This window comes from Falco peregrinus, chromosome 8, assembly GCF_023634155.1.
Source record: "Falco peregrinus isolate bFalPer1 chromosome 8, bFalPer1.pri, whole genome shotgun sequence".
NCBI lineage: Eukaryota > Metazoa > Chordata > Aves > Falconiformes > Falconidae > Falco > Falco peregrinus.
Genome location: NC_073728.1, coordinates 19,905,895 through 19,926,179, shown reverse-complemented (window position 1 = coordinate 19,926,179; position 20,285 = coordinate 19,905,895). Strand labels below are relative to the sequence as shown.

The window sequence follows — 20,285 nt, the reverse complement described above, 5'->3', positions numbered from 1 at the left end:
GCATTTCGTGCTAGACCACTGCCACTACCACTGTCCCAGCCCCTCTACCTCGCAGACTGTGACTTTGCCTAGTGAGCAAGGGAGTCTTTGCACAAAGCAAGTACCTTTGCCTTCAGCTGCCACCACCTGAGCAGGCTGCACGGCCGTCACCTCTTCTTTCCCCTGTGGTCTCCCAGCACCACGTGCACCCCATGCTGGGTTTTCATTTTAGTTCAGATTCCATGTAGTACTACTACTATATTCTATATTTTATCATCCTGAAGCTTATTTTCTTTGTAATTTCCACTCCTGCTTTGCATTCAAAGTTTTTAATCAATTACAATTGCCTAGTAATATTTAAAAGTAACGAATATATTTTTGCACAGGAATACAAAACGTACATCCCATTAAACAGCCTCCCTCTAAGAGCTTCCACATTTTCCAGAACCTAACTGGTTCTGTTTCATTCCTGATACAGTGAGCTCTCAAGTCAAAACCCTCCAGCACAGAAAAGCTGGGATGGAATTCCTCAACAGAAATCACCAGGAATGAGAGAAAACCTTAACAAGAGACTACACCAGTAAAATGAAGAGAACAGCTATACACTTGGTACAGCCAAAACAAACAAAGTGAAGCTCTCGCTATAGTCAATAGCTTTAACCTGCACTTGGAAAAGCACTTTCTGGTATTTATTAACACTGAACACTTTATTAAAATTCCAGACCTTTTGCTCATTAGATGAAAATCTTAACAAGACAGAAAAGATTTCATTTGCACTTCCAACGTGACTCAGGTCCACATTGCTGTTCTACAGCAAGGCAGGCTCCAAGCTCCCCACAAACCAAGCTAACTCACAGATGAGCTTCCTATTTTTGCCCCATTCAGTCGTGCTTCAAAAGCCCACATCCCTCACTGCCAGCTAACACAGGTAGTGTTACCCTGCCGCATGGACCAGTTCTCATCCACCCCACCAAAATTCCATGAAAACACATATCACAGAACTCCCACAGGACACTGAAGAGGCATTTTAAGAGAACTAACCTGTGCTATTTGAATCTGTTGGAGATCACCCGGTTCTGAACTTCCTCCAGCAGCTTCAATCTCGTTTCCTGTAGAGCAGCATGTGACACGACACTTCCTCACCGCACCTTGCTAGACTCGCTTCACTTTTTACAACAAGATGAAGAAACTCACTGTCCCTTACAGCACATTTAAAGGCTTTCTGCTTTCGTGTTGAACCACTGCCATTTTTGCATAGCCAAAAAGCCCTCCTCTATTGCCTTCTGAGTCACTCCATGATTCAATGGACCTTTTTGTACTATTTCTTTGTATTAAAACCAAATGCTGAATGTGATTCTGTTATAGTATGCTCAGTGCCCCCCTCCCCCATCTTTTAAAGAGGAAACATGTAGTAGTGGAGAACGTAATTACATTGCAGAGGTGGGAAAATTAAGTTCAAGGATATCTGTTTATCAACTTTTCAGAGTGGTAATAAATTGACGTATTTGAATAGATGCAGTCATCAGCAGCTTTCAGAAATATTTTTCATTTGAACATGGCAAACAGCTTTCATAGGAGTTTGAAAGTCCTGTGAAAAATAGTTTATGACTTCAGAAGAGTAGAGGTTCTAGAAGTGTGCATCCATATATTGTCATCTAGTGATGGGACAAACAGGCCTGAATATGCATCACAAATCTAACACCAGTAAAGTCCTGGATTAGAAGAATATGTTTACAGGATTAGTCAACAGGTGGTGCTTTAGCAGAATTTTATTTTAAAGATACATGAATTTTGGAAAGGCAATCTAATCCCAAGTGGTACCATCACCAGAACTATCATGTCAGAGGAGAGGCAGAATGGTCTCACCAGAGTAAGTAAGGAGATACTGCTGTGCTGGAAGACGCTCCTTGTGGGACATGTTAAACACCCTTCAGTTAGGCTAAGGAAGGGGATAGAGATCAACTCAATGCCCCTTTATTTAGCAAGAGCTGAAATAACAATGGCCAGTGCCTGGGGCACTGATCAGCCTGGCAAGGACTAAGTGAAGGGATGGGTTACACAGCTGGAGGGGCTCCCTTGGAGACTGATGGCAAACTTCTGTACTGGGGCACTGGTTGGATTTAGCTGCACCTAAGTGCGGGTGTGAAGCACCGAAGGCAGGAAGAGAGTGAACAGACAGTGATGCTGCACATTTGGGATACAAAGCTTTCAGCAGCAACACTCATTTATGGCTGTCCTCCCACTGCCATTCATTTTCCTCACCTTGTCTCAGGTGTGTTGGCACAGTGATTCCACAGCCTGTGCCATGGACCATACTGAAGAACTTATCTAGTGTTCAAAAGTAGATCAGGTGGTTGGTTTTTTTTTCCTTCTTTTTCTTTTTCTAACTCAGGTAGCAGGGGACAACTGCTAGCATGAAGCTGGCTCTGCTGCGACCCAGGCTGTAACACAAAGCCACAACTTACAGTGAGAGGCCCAGAGCAAACCAATGGGAGCCTCTTCTTGTCCATTGGTTGATGCATTCTATGTAATTTCTATGCAAATTTAAGAGGTTTCCACTAAAAATACCGTATTTTAAATTAAACCACGCCAGGTGAAGGTATCAATGTTGTGAGCAGCCTCCCAATGACCACCAGCCAGGGATTACCTCCCCATCTGCTGCCTCAGGGCTTGCGACCACTGCTCACTAGTTCACTATTATCAAGTGAGCCAAAGTAGCTCCAATAATTTTTATTGGTGAGTTAGAAGTAATCTAACTGATCCTGCCGGAAATAAGAGTGGCAAGGTTTTGAGGATCCCTCCTACCACACAGATGCAGTAGTGACCTCTGGCAAAGAGGCAGCGACAAAATACAGGATTTCACAGAGCAGCAACTAAGCATTGGCCACATCACACCCATCTCATAAAAACAGGCAAGTACTTTTTGTGTAAACACACAGAGAAAACCCACACAAAAAAAGACTAGTCCACAAAATGAATGGTTTTGCACCAGCCTTTTTGGGCGCAGATGTCGGAGCTCCTGCTGTTGCAGCAGGAGTGCATGCACACACACACGGCCACAGATGCACCTGCTCTGCCCCCGTTTAAAACCTTGGGCCAAATGGCCAAGATATTATTTACACTGGAAGACACTTGAGAGCACTGTGAGAGGCATGCAGCTTAAGCCTTTTCCCCGCAGCGAGTGTGCAGAGACACTCTACGCCGGACCCCGAGCTTCAGAGGCACGGAGGGGAAGTTGAAGAGTTCAGGAGGCGGCCATGCTTGCCCTCAGCACACTGCCTCTTTGTCCTCCCCCAGCTGCTCGCCCCGCGCCTTTCAGGCAGCTCGAACCCCTCACAACAGACGGGTTATTTCTCTCAATTTTTAAGAAGGGGCTACGTTTACAAAGTCACTTTTAATGTGTCAGTCCCTGCGTGATGATCTGGCCACATGTACTGGAGCGTGCCAGAGCTGCGCTGGGAGTCGCTGGCGGGGCAAGCGTGCTTTGCTATCCCGCTGCAACATCTGGGGTGGCTCCAGATGGGAGGAATTTGTTTGCCCAGCAGGTGACTCGCAGCGGTCTCCCAGCCACTTCTGAGCTACGCCCAAGGAAAACAGCCTCCCAGGGTGTTGCTGAGAGTGCGGCGGCGCCTCGGCGTGCCCTTCAGCAGGGCCACGGGGAAGGCACTGCAGGGACAGCAGAGGCAGCTGTGTGACAACGGGGGGATGCGCCGTGTCCACAGAGCTCTCACGCAGTGGGGTTTGCTGAGCCACCACTGACACTGGAGGATCTGTCAGCTCTGACCACTGGCCATTAAGACATGAAGGGAAACTATCTGAAGCCTGATAAATTCCGTCCTCTGTAAAAAACCACTTTCTGCTCCATCCTTGTCACAGATCTGTTGACTGGCACCTTCCAGAGGTCCAAAGCCTCAGCAGGATTGTCAGCAGCAATCTCACACAATAAGCCAACTGCTTCTAACTAATGCTGTCTCTCACCTTGTATATACACAAGACAAAACCATCTCCTTATCTTCTGAGTGGAAGGCATACCTGAAGCTCTTCCTTATGCACACCTGGGTACCTAATGGAGACGTGTGCTAGCAACCCTGCAGATGGCACAAGTTGTTTTAAGACTGCAAACTGACTTCCCCATGAGATCAAACAGCATTTGATTTATGGATAAAGGACCACCCCAGCAGCAATAACAAGTTGCACAGTGGCCTGACAGATAAGCTACACAGGGATGTTTGACACAGCTGTAAAGCCATTTACACAAATAATCTGCTGCCTTTTTATTGCTTTAGCACAGGACAATCACGGGCTCTGAGGTTTTTGGTTTAGGTTAGAAATGTGCACTACCCTACACCCACACATTTGAGTATACTGGACATGGTGATCCAGGCTAACAGAGCATGCTGAATCCCAGCATTCACAACCCACACACACCACTTGCCTTATAAACATGGGTCCTATTTATTCATTATATGGAAACTCACCCCCTTGACCAACATGGCTAAGACTAACATACACATGCAGAATAGTGCATGTGTCGGGGACTGTTTTCTATCTGGTACCTGTCACCAGAAAATATGAGCAATTAACATCTCAGTGATTGAGCAAAACTATCTGTACTGCTCCTGACCTTCAGCAGGCACAACACATGCAAGGAGTGCAAGAGCAAGCCATCGTGTGAAGCTGCTAATATGCAACTACAAAAAAAACCCAAACCAACCCAAATCTGTTTGCCAAATCACCAGAGCCAAGCACTAATACAGAGGTGTTCAAACTTCAAAGCAGGAGCACAGTCGGCAAGAGTTTGTTGAAAGAATTACAACCAGGCATGGAAACTGGGACTTCTCAGTAGCATATAATCCCTGCTGTTTCCATTTCCTCTTGCTCATTATCGGCACAGACGGGGGCTGAAGATTAGTAAACAGTGGGTGTTTGGGGTGAATTAGAGCATGTATGATGTAGAGCTAGGTATCCTGGTGGCATCTGTGTGACTTCGGAGAGAGATGTAAATATTTAATGTTGCCCACTACGTTTCTTCAGAACAATGAAATATTTAACACATTCCTTGGGGGTGGGAGGATCATACCACACAGATTCTCTGTTTTATCTTGTCCTTCATCCAGAATGTGAATAAAACCTGATGGTCAAAAATTTTCTGGCACACCCCCCCCCCGCCCCCCTCTATGGTCACGTGTGTGGAAGATGAAGAGTTCACACACTGCTCCTGTCCTGTCTCAAACCAGGAGAAAAAACCAAACCAAACCAAACAAACTCTGGGACAAACCCCTTTACACAGCTACGTAAGTATGAGACATTACATTCTCAGCTATCACCCTTGGTTTTAGCCACAGGTTACCCTTTCAGGGGACAGCCACGCAAACAAAAGCCATTACTAATGAAGTGTAATACGCCTAGAAACACCTACGTATTTCTTGACTTGAGTGAAAACTGCTAAACTGACAAATCTTGCTCTCGCAAAGTTACTTATCTTCCCTGCCCCAATAATGCAGACATAAACAGACTTCTGAAGAAAAGTTCTGCACTGCACATATTTCTTATGATATAAATCATAAGATATATTTCTAAAAGGAAAATTTTATCTTTGTGGAAGTCTCTTCATATCATTATAGATATTTCCAATAACCTTAACACGTTCTCAGGAACAAAAAAGGAAGTTTTAATAAAAGGAATGGCACTGGTTGTTGCTTACAAAACTTAATTTCACATAAGACCTAATTTCTTAGTTTATAGCTTTTTTTATACAGCAAGCTTGAGACACAGTTTCTCTTTGACCTGATCAAAGAATATGGGATTACTCAACAGGTCCACCAGCAGAAGAAACAGTGTATACTGTTTCCAAGGAGTATTTTCAATACTTTTTGCCTAGTAAAAACTGCCTAGCTGTTTTTCCTGGAGCAGCGTCTGTTACACTTTGCCAATGGCATGCCTAATCTTCAAGTAACTTTTTCAATATATAAGCATTGCTATGATGGCAATATTAAAAGCTATTTATTATTGAGCAATTTGTCTTTAGCTGCTAGCATGAGTCTTAAAAGTTTACAGCATGAGTCTTAAAAGTTTACAAAGTTTCAGATATGAAATGTTTGATGAACGATTTTCATATACTTGGTTATTTCTACTATTTATTAGTAGAAAACATCAACTGTTTTAGAAGATCACGCTTAAACCTGAGTAGCACTTCATATTCAAACTTCCCAACAGCATGTGTACATATATACATGCACATATACTATGTACATGCAAACAAAGTTAATAAATCTACACTTCAGAGATCATGACCTACCACAACATCCACACATTTTAAATCCACAAAACCAGTATTAATTGACAAAGGCAATTTTTTTTATCTGACACAGGCCATACAGTTCAAAGCTGTTACTTCTGCTTGGTTTATTTTACCTTTACATTCTGAATCATCATACTGGAAGGACTGAAAACTTGTGATTATACAGAAAATAGAAAGGAAGCTAGCTACAAGCAGGACAATGCAGGAGTATATATTGGCATGATTTCACTGATGACAAAAGAGGGAGCTGTGCACTGTTTTATAGTAGGGGTATCCTATCCAAAGCTCATCCCTTTCACTTTTTTCTTTTTTAAAAGGGAAAGACAGTCCCAATCAGTGGCAACTTTAGTCCATTTCTTCCATTCTTCCCATGGGTGGTATATTCCGCATCAGGAATATCTGGATGCCAAATATAGCCACAGAGCAGAGTCTGTACATACTTACTGGGTGATTATAAAATAGAAGCAGCTTCTCTGCTCTGTGGGGGTTGAGATCTTTTATTCCTTGCTTAGGTATAAGTGCCAGCAATCCCGCACTGATTGGAACTATGCCCAAGTAAGGCAAGCAAAATCAGATCATGTGTTTTTCTTTCATTAGTATTTATTGAAAACAATATTATCTTGAGAACAAATGGGAGAAAGGAAGGCTCAATATATGAATATGTATATCCACTGCATGCCACATTTTCATTTAATTATTTATGCAATTACTATGAATTAGGAGAGTTTATTACTATGAATTAGGAGAGCAGTGGTTAGAGTAGTAACAGGGAATTGCAGGGTCCATGAAAAGCATCCAGATAACAGCCCTAGAGACTAAAGGTCTCTGTTTCCTTGGATGGTGAAAAATTCAGCCCTGTTGAGAGATCCTACATCTCATTCACACATAAGGGGTAGCTACAGGGACACATCCAAGCAAGACTGCTTACACCACTGTGCCCAGTGTTGGCCCGGGTCTGAAAGGATCACTCATGGAATCAGCGAACAGTTTCAAACCTTGTTCGCAATTCCAACCACTTCATGATGGCTTTCAGTGTGGAAGTCATTCAATGCCATTTTGAACACAAACTTCTGTCTTGCAGGCCTGGGATGACCAAATCCTTGCACTTAGGCTTTGCTAAACCTGGTAGAAAGACATGTTTAGTCACAGCTCAACTGGCTTAAACTGCCCTATATTGCCAGTCATCAAAACCTGGTTTCATCAACTGCTGAAACAGAGTCAGTTATTAGGAAACCACACTCAAGACGACAAAGCAACACCTCTACCTCAAAAGGGTATGCGAACAGCAGGGTGTCCCTACAGCCCGACAAATAAAAGCAGGTGGGGTTCTGATGCCTTGGCTGTGCAAGTCCCCATAACACACTTGGGAACTGGTGATCAGGACAAGCCCCGCAATGCGCAGGTTGAGATTGAGAGTGGTGGCAATAGTATGGTATTCTGGCTTGAAACAGCTTGGCACCAGGTCTCCCTCATTAGCAGAAGTTCCACACAAGAATATAACCTTGTAATAGTCTATACCCCACCCTGTATGAGTTTTGTTTCGTCTTGCCTCTCCCAATAGCACAAGACCAGGTATTCAGTAGAGAACAGAACAATTACAGCTAAGTATATGGCTTATGGCTCTGACGGTGTTACCTATGCACAACAGAAGACCCCAGCTTTTGAAGTGTGTCCTAGCATTTTGAAGAATGTGTCTGAAAAGTTGTTGATGACAGAGCAGAAATGCCTTACAGTCCAATTTCTAAAGTATTCAGCAGAGCTGGCTGGCTCCCCTGCAAGGCTGTGCTGCGGCAGCGACCTAAGAGAACAGCGCTGAGGAAAGCAGCAGGGGCCTCCTAAAACCCTCCCGCTCAGCCTGGAAAATTACAGCTGCCCCAGAGTAAGGGGGAGGCTATAGCACAGGTCCCTGGGGGGAGGTGAGAAGATTAGTCACGGGCACTTTGGTAGAGCCCAATGCTTCCAGTCGGTCTGTGGGCCACATCCCTGCAGAGCCAACACATCCCGGCACGACCCCTCATGGAGGATGAATTGCGAGCCGATACTCCCCGGCTCTCATCGGCAATGCCTCGAAGCATCCCCACACACTGCGGGGGTCTGAAGGTGTTTCTTCACCCGCTTCCCTGCCACTATGCACTGCCAGCAGGGGCTCAGCTACACCAGCTGTGATACAGGCTGTTTATACCTACTTGAGGTTTCATGATGTTAATAGTTTGGATTTAAGTAAACTTTGTGACATATTTAACTTTGGGCTTTTTGCTGCTAAATGGGACAAGGCCTGTTCTCTCAACTTCTAATGCCAAAGCCAGCGCCCAGCATCGCTCTTGGGAATTCTGGTTCTGAAGACCTTCGGTTGTCCACAAGGCTATTTTTGTAAGTATATCCTTGAGAACTATTTAAAAAAAATAATCCCTTATTTTGCACTTGCCCTTATACCAGACAGGATTCCTTAGTGACAGGGTCTGAGATCCTGCACTGATGTGTGCTACAGAAAATGATAGTGATACTAGGGGTCACATGCTCTGTTGAGAAATGAAGAAATCAAGATCTAAATGTGCCAGAGTTAAATACAGAGAAGTAAGACTGCAATTTGTGACAATTTCACTAGACAAAACTGAGGTTTATTGCATCAAACATGCCTGCAGATACTCAGGGTGTTTTCCTCCCCATACAGTCACATCACAGTGATGCTCCAAAACTAGAAGAAAGACATCAAGGGCACTGGAGCATTAAAGCAGAAGAGTGACCCTGCCTTCAGGATGCTGATTTCCAAAAATAACCAGCAGTGCCTACCAGAGAATAGAAGGAGCACCTCCAGAAGCATAATGGAAGACATCCCAGAGGAAAGCCTGGGGAAATGCTGTCCTGACCTTGCCTGAAACAACCCTGCTCCACCACTCTCTTCTCAGCACTGATCCCCACAGCAACCTTACATCAAGTGCAGGACCAGGGTTGCACCTACCAGCCATGTGCGTCTCTCTGATGCCTAGCTAAGCAGTGGCAGAGGGACACCTCCTTACCTCTATATAAAGGGAAGAAAATTATATATATATATAAAACTATATAACCTTCCTTCTTGTAGGGTTTTTCCATTCTATTTTCATTTGCTTCTGTCCATACCTCACAATGGATGGCTTGGAGCAAAGGTCTTGGAAGCTGTAAATGCTGTGGCATTACCTACCATGTGCTACCATTACTATGGTTTAATGCCTCAGTCTCATTCATTAGTGAGCAGACAGTAAACAAACATATCTGTGAGAAGAATAAAAGCTTTCAGTCTAAGCAAAAAAGAGCGTATACCAATCTTACTGTAAACAACTACAAACTCCATTATTCCTCTTAAGAGGAAACTTTCTTTGGGAACTTTTAAAGTAACACAAACCAGAAGACAACAATGACAGTTCTTTCCCTTGGAAGCACAAAACCCCTCAGTGTTCTCATTTAAGTACTGCACATGATGACATCCAACTGGGTTTTACCCTGCAATTCACTCGCATTATCAGGGACATTCTGCTAAACAACTGGCACATTTTAAGATGAATAAAGAAGGAACTTGTCCAGTCATCTCAAGCTGTTTGTCAGTTATGGAACACTTAATTTTCTAGTTCCCTATAGCAGCTCAAGTTAATTTGTCTTCCTCTTGACTCCAGTCAGCATGCACACTTCTTTTAAGGACGCACAAATGAAAAAAAGAAAAAGCTGTAATAAAACTTGGAGACACTCATCCTGCAGAGAGCTGCTAGGAAGAGGATAACCAGTAAATGAGGAAATAAATATTGCTGTGGTTCCACTTATGGGGACAAGTAAGTATAAGTACACAGCAACTCTTCAGAGTAAGATGCTTCAATGCAAAAAACATCATCTCATCTGAAAATGAAACTGAACAAGACAAGAACATGAGTTGTTCATTTGCACCCAAGGGACACTAGTCAATTCAATTAAGAATAATGTACTTAAAGCTGTGCCATGAAGCAAGTTTTATGTCCCTCCCTAAGCCACCTATTCAGATCAAATGCAGAACTTCTATTTGAAAGTACAGTAGGAAGGTCCAAGGGAAAATTATTTCCTTGTGGTTTGTTGCTGCCTAGTATTAAAACAAAGTTTTAGTGCCGTCTGCTGCTATTTGAGACTTTTGGTTCAAGATATCACCAGAACTACTGACTGGAAAATTTGTCTGTTGAAGTAATTATCTTTCTCTTAGTTTCAGAGTGGTATTAGTCTGGGATGGCTTGAAAATGCGACCTGCAGACAGGAACAATTATATACTGGTAAGTGTTGCCTCTGTGGCCTCAGATGAATAGCACAGCACTCTCTGTAAAACCGAAAGAGACATACTTGTGTATGCTCCCTTACCACTGCACAGCTATCATTTCATTTTTCATTTCATCCCACTGGAATAGAAAATGCATTCCCTATCTCAAAGGTCTCAAAATGAAAGACAAGATATACGACCATATGAAAAATGGTCACATGAACCAAATGGTTCATGAAGGAGCATCTGACCAAACAGAGATACACAGACAGATATCGATAGATTGAGTCACGCAAACTCACTTGTTATACGCATGAACATGTAGTTTGTTTACTTACAACACATGCAACACACACCACCCTTTATGGCTTACATTTAATACTTCCTTTAAAAACTCTTTTCAGTAGCTTTGAACATGAAAGTAAGAGTGGAAAATTGTCTGTTTTGCATTTCTGTGCCAGAACCGTGCCCTGCCCTGCTCCCCTCCTTTTGAAAATATATTAGGCAACGTGGGTCAGTCAATGTTGGGTAAATCAGGATATGAAGAGAACAGTAACTAACATGATGGCCATGGAAAAATGGATGAGTTGGGGTACATTGAAGAGAGGACTGTCAAGCTTAGTACTGCATAGCTGATGCATGTTTACCAAACAGAAATCCAAACTGATCCAAAAGAGCGCCAAAATTGTATCACTGAACTACTAGCCAAGGGACATTTCATCAGGTAGGAGTTGGGGGGAAGAATAAATAGTCCTTCCCTGCCTTCCCCCCAGATATTCATCATCACCCACATCTTTCTATTAAAGTGCTACCTAGCTGATGCTAGTTACAAAACCTGTTACCATCCTGTTTAGGCTACTCAGAAAAGGAAGGTTCCTGATTATGCCTCTCTTACAGCTCTGGAGTGCTACATCAGCGGCTGGAGCCTGCAAGCTGCCTCTAAGCATCTCCATCTTTCCTCAGGGACCAGGGTAATTTGAGGGCTGTGATAAGGTCCCACCATTTTCAGAGCCTGCTGGTGAGGTGAGCTAATGAGGCACAGTCTGCTGTTCCCAGCAGAAATAGCAGAGACACCACTGATCTAGGGCAGCAGCTCTCAAACTTAACTGTTCACATAATTCCTTTTTAAAAATAAAAAGGAAGAAAAAAGGAAAGAAAACAGAGTTGGGGTGGGGTGGGGAATTGAAGTTCAGGCAAACTCCTCTTTCACTTCTTGAAAAAGGGGCCATGGCACAGCTCTAAGCCACTGGGTGCACAGACTGGTCTGAAGGGTCACTGTTACCAGCTGGAACTCATTTTACCTTAATTCCCAAGAACACATATTTCAAGGATTGTATTTTGCAGATTTGGTAGCACTGCATTTACTCCTTCAGTCTCTCTGGCCTATAGGTATCTTTAAACCAGCAGAAGAAAAACAAGACCAAAAAAATATTTGAAAAAGCAGAGTCTGGACCAGAAAATTCATTACATAGATTATGACTGAATACTCAGAACTACAGGAGATTTAAGTTTTATATAACCTCAAGGTTCAGTGGGAAGAAACTCATGTCACCAGCCAAACCCAGCAGTGTGCTGAGCCAGTGTTATGAACCTGGGGGCAGGGTCTGGACCTGCCAGCCTTGGGCTGCCCACACCAACACACGCATGTGTGCTGCAGGCTACTGCCCTTGCCAAGAAATCCCAAGCTCTCAGCTGTACACGTGCCCCATTGTAAAGATGCCTTTTTTAATGTTCAAGACAGTTTGTTTCAGCCAGCCAGATCATGGAGCATGGCTGATCTGGGACACATTCACAAGTACTCACACTTGTCTTGCTTCCACTGCAGCCAGGCATAGCACCCATACCTATCTTCCAGGCAAAGCTGCCCAGACAATTCAGCTTTATGTAGCTGGCAGGCTCAGCTGTTACAGGGCATTACTCCAACGTGAGCTCTATTGCAATGCACATGTGCAATTGGACAACTGGTCATGGTGACAATAAAATAACATCATTCTATCCAATTTCTATGACTTAAAGGATTTCCCAACTTTCCATGCCTGCTGATGCCCTCTTAGTATTTAGATACCCATGTCAAGTGAGTTACAAAACTGATCTGTTATTGTGGTGAATAAGTGATGGACAGATCTGCTGAATGATGCAAGGCTCCAATGACTTTTAGTTATGCTTATGTAACTCCATAGTTTCACAGCTGCTAATAATTAGCAGATGACCTGCATAAGTGGTAGACAAAAAAAAAAGGGAAAGAAGAATCCTGCTTCATCACTTCAAAAACAAGCTACCAAAACAAGAGTAATGATTTTTTTTTTTAATCTGCCATGATTTTTTCTCCTCTCAACAGAATTCAAACAAACACAGCATAATGAATTCAGCATAACTTATAACTGAAGAGCTGAATGGTGCCTTGTTCGTAGCATTTGGATTTGAAACACAGATGTAGTTAACTCACAGCTTAACTCCTTCCATGGTACTCTTTTAAAATGCTGATCTGTGTTCTTCTCAGCTTCCAGATTTTAAAAAGTTTTCTTCAAGTGATTTTTTTTTTCTTTTTTAAACAAAGAGAGATTCAAACTTGGATTCAGTGTAGAGCTTCCTCTGCTCTTTTCCTTGCTTAAAAATAAGCGATTAATTGTTATGCAGCAAACTGGGAATAACATCACTTTCTAAAAATTTCCTTTGCAGCTCTTGTCTATTTCACCAAATTCTTTTCCAGATCTGATGTTCTCAGTGCTTCCTGAAAAAGTCAATGTAATAAACTGGTCTTTAGTACTAAAAAACCTATGAATATGACAGATAAAGCAAAAAAAAATGAAAATTATCTTTCAGAAGGTAAAAGCAGTCTCTGTTGCTGAGTGATCTGAAAGTAGTTCAAGTAGGAAGAGGGGATGATTTTACATTTGAAGACAACATCTTTTAACTACTAAGGCACTAGTCTGTCAGTCAGGAGATTTATGATCCTCTGCAGTACTATTACTGACCTGCTGCTGTGAAACTTCAAGGCAAAGCCACTTCCCTACACTATGCTCCTCTCTGTGCTCCAATGTTTGAAGTCTTTATTCAGACTTCTCAAGGCCATTTTTGGATGATTTGAGACCACTGTTATTCCCAGATGTTCCGGGGACAGACAAAAGCAACCATGCTTATCTAGTAATGCAAAAACACAGCACACAGCCAGCTGGAAGGAACCGCTGGATCTCATCTAGTTCAGAGCAGGGCTAATCTGACTTAAGGCAGGTTGTTTGGGCCATATTCAGTCCAGTTTTTAGACCATCTGCAAGGACAGAGACTCCACAATCTCGCTGGACAACCAGTTTCAGTGGTTAGGCACCCTCACCACCAAGGGCCTTACTGGCAATTTTCATAGGAAGCAGTGCAAGGAGCTGAGGAATGAGATTTCTTCTTAGGGCTCACTTCTCCTCCTGTTAAGTCAGGGTCCAGGAAAATTCAGAACAAACCCTGCTCTACGCCACCTGGTCTTCATGGCCTGAGGATTTCAGCACTCAAGCACAGCATTCACCAAAAATATTGGAGAGGGAGGAAGAGGGAATCACCCCACTTCCTGAAGTTATCACAAGAGAAACATGCACAAGCTATTTTGGGCTCGCTGAATTGAAGCTGCTAAGAGCATTTACTTTAACCTCTGTATTACTTCCCTTTAAAGAATATGCTGTAGTTTTTTTCAGCAGGAGATATGTACTCAAGTTTATCTCAGACAAGAAGGAGAGCCCTCACATGAAGACATGCACTGGATGATAGGAGGGCCCTTCACGTGGACTTTGTCCCAGTTAGGAAATGGCAGGAGCTACACACATACACACACTGAAGAAAATAAAGACGAAGGGTGCCACATGAACAGCTGAAATCTTAAGAACTTTTGCTTCTGCAACGTTAGTAGTTAAAGTTACAGAACTATACGTTTTAGCTTCAAAGTGTACTTACGTGTAATTGGAACCAAATGTAGAACACCACCACCGAGGTTACAGCAGAGTTAAGTGTTACAAAACAGACTCTCAAACTACTCCTTGCGCCTCCCGTTTATCTCCTTCCAGGAACAAGAAAAAACTTTCTATTCTGAACTCTTTTGATCTTTCAGATTTAGATGAAACTGCTCCCTTGCCACTTGCATCTCCAGCCTTAGAGACACTCACCACTGATCTTTGTGAACAGAGTTGGACGAGGCCCAAGGACAGCTGCACTTTCAGACTTGTGTGCCTGCAAAGCTGAAGAGTGGCGGCAGTATCTTTCAGAGCCTTAGTATTCAGGGTTATTTCCACTGAAAAAAATTATCTTTTCACAATTCAGATTTCACAACTCTGCAGCGGTGGCGTAGTGCCTGCAGCGAATCGCCACAGAGCACTAATGTAGTAAACAGTTCATAGATTTTCTTCCCCTTCAGATACACATACATGTAGGGGGCGTTACATGAGAGCACTACACTGCCATCACATTGGTCACCACAAGTATCCAAAATATTTTAAACAAAACCTATTAAAGCATGATTCTAGACATCTTTAATACATTTAGGTTTTAGTAATCCCTTTCTGGGCTATTTGCCAACTAACAGTTCAACAGTTGTTATTGAATAACAGGCAGATTTTTCACATACATCTTTGAATTAAGGAGCTAAACAAGTAGGTGTCAACTGCACGCCCAACAGCACGCAGAACAAACAGCTGCCTGGAGGATTTGTGGCCACATCCAGTATTCTCATCTTTGGTACTACCAAGATCTCTTCTACCAACCCAAAACTTAACTACCTCCCCACATAAAGAACGCTTTGACCACCCTTACTCAAGCACAGCTAGCACCATGGATTTTGAATAGAGATACTCGGAGCCCCTTTTTGTAACGGATCCAACAGACCAAGTGTTAGAGTGCACCACATGAAAAGGAGAAAGTGTCCGCATTAGAGCCAAGAATAAGAGAAGTCAGTAGAAAACACAAAAGCATTTAATTAGATTTTCATTTTGATAACACTTCGTTGTTGTGAAGAAGCCACAATTAAGACATGTTCACCTTGGCAAAAGCATAAACTTTAAGGAAATCCTCCCCTCTCCATTGCATCACTGTATCTTAAGGTTTCTACACGTAAGTCCATTATGCAGATGGACATTCAGTACAGTTAAAAGTACAGAACATTTCTAAAGACTGCTGCATAACAACTTTTTACTAAACTGTATATATACACCAAGAATAATATATGTGCCTCCAAAGGAAACCTGTGAATTCCTGCCCTCCTGTCACACTTACCAGACACCACCAACATACACTCTTTTCTCCCTCCAAAAAAGCTTCATGTTTATACAAGCAAGGCAGAACACTAACAGCTATTAGAACTTTGTGCACTGTAGGTAATACATCTATACTGCAAAACTGCAGTGTGTTCTCTTCACTCTGGGTTTCTCAAAAAAACACCTCCAAATCCCCACAAAACAAATTCAGAATGGTCTAATAGTCTTGTAGCAGTGCAGCCACCAAAGACAGCCTTCCTACCTGATGCCATTCAGAGAGTAAAGTCATGCTGTACAAAGTTTAAAAGTGTAGTTTCAATACTAAGGCAGCAGCAGAAGTTGGGACACAGCTAGAGCTTCAACTGTTTAATTCCCATTTGCTGAGGTGTGTGATCTCAAAGCATGAGGCAGGGGAGAGGCAGCACAGGGCTTATAGAGGACTTTTGTACAGACAGAGGGAGTAGCTGCTGCTCCTCCTCCTCACTCTCCTTTTCCAGGGATTTTAAACCCAGATTGCTGAACCTTTCAGCGATTCAGTTTACAGCACAATCCCAAGGATACCTGGGAGAGGCTGAATGAGCTGCAGCACAGGGGCAGGAACAGGTGAGCAGCCATAAGAGGGGTGGGAGGGAGAGGGCTGGAAACAGAAACCCCAAAAGCTGCCAAGGGCAATGTGTAGAGTAACCGCAGCCCCCACGGCACAGCCCCTGCCCCAAAGAGCTCGCACTCCAGTCAAGGCCAACCACAGGAACTGGCATGCCTCTCCTTTCACATTCCTCTGAAATTTAGGCAACTATGGCAATAATAATTTCACATACTACAGTGAGAACTACATATTTGACAGGCAGATGCTAAGGACAATGTCCTGCTCAGCTTGAGGTCAGAGGGTGCTGAAAAGCCTAGAAGAGTGAGGCAGAAAGACACACATAATAGCGGATGAATGAAAAGCAATGCTTTCTGGAAGAACAGTAACAGGGACTCAAGAGATACAATTTCATATTTTTTAGATTTTTGCCCTTGTCCTAGCTAAACAGATCTTTAACAACACTGCTGTGTACATACAAAATGGTTTTCCTCTCCATTTGTAGCCTTCCTCTGTCCCCCTTGATTCTTTCTCATACTCTCTTCCCAAATCTCCCTTTCCACGCCTGTCCTCCCCTCACGTGCTCCGGCTGCACGGCGGGCAGAACTGCTCTCAAACAGCTGCGCTTCCTCCTGGCACGCTCCTTCCCCTCACCCACTCCAGCAGGGGGGAACGTACGTGCCAGCTCAGCCCACCTGGTGCCCACAGCACCCTGAAAGGTGCACTGCCAGAGCGGGGCCCTCTGCAGCGGCACTGCCACCCCGCCTGCCTTCACCGAGGGCAGGAGGGCTCCTGAGCGGGGCACGCCACAGGTACCCTGCGGAGGCCAGGCAGGCTGAGAGGACCTCTTCTTTTTCACGTGGCCTCTCGGGCCTCTGCGCTGCGCTCCCAGGTTGGGCCTGGAGGAACTAACAGAGAGCAGAAACAGAGGGAGCAAGACATGCTGCCCATCCTCTGGAGGTCAAGACAACTAAGAACAGCTGCTTGTCACAGCCCCCTCCTTGAGGAAGCATTTCAAAAAATAAAACAGCAACTTGAAAGTTCCTCATGGTGGGTTCCGGAACAAGCACACCCTAGTGCCATAGACAAGTGCTGTTATCACTTTTGTTTTGCATACGAGGCTGGAGCAGGGCACATGGTAGCAGACGAAGAACACCTACTCTCAGAGAAGGGTTGTGGACCTGCACTGCAGAAAGTGTTTATTAAAAGACAAAGCACAGCCATTGGAGTAGCAGAGGCAAACACGGGGGAAAGTAAGCTAAAACTTTAAGACTGTTTACTCGAGGTTACCAAACTCGACTCCTGCAAAAAACCTGTAAGAGCCAGCTCTGAGGGGACAGACCTGCTTCGGTTGCCCCCACCACAGAGCCTAACTACAAGGTTCACCTCAACATTTGCTGCAGGTAAAAGCAACTGAGGGAGGAAGGGTGTGACACAGACACCTGCGTGAGCAAGTGGCCGCAAGGGCACCCCTCCCGGGTGCCACACGCGTGGGCGGCGGCGTGTGCCACGGCCCCAGCGCGGCCCTCCCCGCCCTGCCACGCCGGCCGGGGTGTCACAGCCGCAGCAGCGACGGGCACGGGTGCCATCAGCCACCTCCTCGGAGGCGCGGGAGAGGCACGGTCGGAGCTGCCAAGAGGGACCGGCGGCGGCGTCCGGAGGCCAGCGCCGTCCTCCGTCCCGGGCACACACCCGGCCCCAGCGAAAGCGAGGGGGAAGCAGGGAGGGGGATCCCGGCCCCGCCAGCGCGGCTTCGGCAGGCAGGAGGAGCGCGTCCCAGCCCGGGACAGAGCGTCTGGAAGAAAAGACAGAAAGAGAAGAGAGGCGCGAAGCGAGACGGCTCCCGGGGCGGGGGCTGCCGCCGCCCCGCCGCCCGCCCGACCCGTGCCGGCAGGGCGCTCGCCCGCGGGGCCGGGGGTGCCGAGCCGCCCCAGCGCGGCCGCCGGGGCCCTGCCCGCCCCGCACCCCCCCCCCCCGCCCTGAGCGGGCCGCGAAGCCCAGTCCGCGCCCCATCCCCCCCCCCCCGGGCGCTGGAGCCCCGCGCCCCCTTACCGCGCTCCGGGCGGGCTACGCGGCGGGAGGGGACGGCAGCTCCCCCCGGCGCTCCAGCCGCTGCGGCGGCCGGGACATGTTGGGCCGGGCGGCTATTTATAGCGGCAGGAAGCGGCGCGGCGCGGCTCTGGGGCGCCGCTCCCCCGCCGCCCGCGCCGCCGCACATGCCCCGGGCCCGCAGCGCGGGGGGCGGGCGGCCCGGGGGGGTCCCGGTGGGCGTTCGCCCGCCCCGCCGCCGTTGCCCCCGGCTGGCAGGCTTGGCTCGGCCCGAGCGGGGCTTTTCCGCCGGGTGATCCTTCCCAGGCGGCCGGGGGGTGCGGGTGAGGGCCGTGCCCCCCGCCCCGACCTGCGGCCCTTCTGTCCCGGGTGTGCGCTGGCAGCTAAACCCAGTTGGAGTTAGCGGGATAACTGCGTTACAGGGAAGGGGCTTCAGGTCCCCGAGTGCTACCACCTGAACCGCCTGAGCTGCCAATGTTGGCAGCGCTTCCAGGGATTCACCCCGCCGAAACCCCACGGGTCGCCCGGCAGTGCCCGTTGCCCGTGCAGCCAGCCCTGCTGTCCGCAGCCTCTCGGCCGCAGGGAGGTGCCGGGTGCTCACTGCGCCTGCTGGGCCCTTGCCTCGGCCTTCTGGGGCGGCCGCAGCCCCCACAGGCCATGCAGCAGGGTCCCCTCGCACCCCAGCTCCCGGAGCCCTGCTTGTCCGCAAAGCTCTCGTCGTTTTCCCTACCTGCCTCCCATGGCCTCGATAGCAGCCGGCAGGGGAGGGGTAGTGGAGCTTGGGGAATGGCAAGGCAGCAGGCAGACACACGCGGTAGAGTACAAACGTAATTAAACAGTGGGAAAGAGGTACTTGCTTTTTCCCTTTTAAGGTTTGCAGTATGCCGAGGTGTGGGAAGGTCAATTACCCCTCTCCACATGATGCCCCAAAAGGCATTTGTGCTTCTTACCTCAATTAGCTCACGCAGAGATTGCCTTGCCAGACAAGCAATAGACTCTGCTTCCTTTTCCCTCTCAGCTTGTCTAAGTTTTCTAGAAACTTATGTTAATGTTTTTGGGTCCAGCACTGAGGTCTTGAATGAGAAAATGCCCAAAGCATCACTAATAGAGTAGCTTAGGCAGGTAGGAGCAAAGTGTGGAGGGCGAGAGCCGTGCCCCAAGTGCCCGTTTGAGCCAACACATGGATCCCACACGCTTTTGTCTCTGTAGAATTTCACAAGCTGGAGGTATTTGAATGTTTTTTGTTTACTCGGTGCATGAATACAGTCCAGCCCAGCAGCTACATAACACTGTCATTTAAAATATATGAAGGTTAGGGACAGGTGTCCTGAAGAACTTAAATGTATCCTTGATTCACTTGTAGCAACATGTCCCAGCAAGGTTACTCAGTCTTGAGCTAACCTGCTACAACTTAACTTTCATGTTAAGACACAGCATTATGGTGAGACACGCTGTCCTAAGAGCAATGGCATTGCCGATTTGCCTTCAGTGTGAGGTTTCAAACCTTGCCAGGCTTTTATGTAGGTCATTTCTCTGTTTCTGTGTCATTGCATGCTTGGAGCAGTAGAAGATGGACACAAAAACAGGGACAATTTTTTTTCTCTCTCTACCCACTTCTGACCCATGCACACAACATAGATTAGCTTGCAAGCAAAAATTATGGAGCTCACAAATGGAAAAACTGCAGGTACCCTGTGTTTACTGTCTTTACAGACTTAAAGCTCCCTAAAGAGGGTCACAAATCCACATGAGGTTCCTAAGCACGGCATACTGCATTTGGGTCATCGGTTAGCTGAAAAGTCACGTAGAGGGAAACAGCTTCCGCTTGCCTCCGTACTGGGGGAATACCATGTGATGTATTTATTCCAGGCTCCATATGGAATAAATAGCAAACAC

The 20,285-nt window shown here is 46.0% G+C and overlaps 2 protein-coding genes across 2 annotated transcripts in view; both read right to left on the bottom strand.

Annotated features, from left to right (window-relative positions):
* The window catches only part of WIPF1 (WAS/WASL interacting protein family member 1), a 54,698-nt gene extending 38,518 nt beyond the window's left edge, over positions 1–16,180 (bottom strand). Inside the window, 1 exon segment of the mRNA XM_055811814.1 lies at positions 16,020–16,180. Within this exon segment, the coding sequence (XP_055667789.1) occupies positions 16,020–16,029 (10 nt within the window). The 5' untranslated portion in view covers positions 16,030–16,180.
* A 187-nt stretch (positions 16,181–16,367) lies between these two features.
* LOC129784991 (skin secretory protein xP2-like) lies at positions 16,368–18,913 on the bottom strand. Its single transcript, XM_055811815.1, has 2 exons — positions 18,393–18,913; positions 16,368–18,135 (listed from the first exon to the last, which is right to left on the bottom strand). Exons 1-2 carry the CDS (start codon positions 18,556–18,558, stop codon positions 17,723–17,725), a joined length of 579 nt encoding a protein of 192 aa, XP_055667790.1. The 5' UTR covers positions 18,559–18,913; the 3' UTR covers positions 16,368–17,722.
* Between the last annotated feature and the right edge of the window lie 1,372 nt (positions 18,914–20,285).

What these genes read in the sequence shown, in the direction of transcription:
- LOC129784991 (XM_055811815.1), bottom strand. Translation starts at nt 18,558, where the DNA reads ATGTGCGGCGGCGCGGGCGGCGGGGGAGCGGCGCCCCAGAGCCGCGCC. An exon ending in CGTAGCCCGCCCGGAGCGCG is followed by an intron (nt 18,136 to 18,392) that starts GTAAGGGGGCGC and finishes CTTTTCTTCCAG; the next exon opens with ACGCTCTGTCCCGGGCTGGG.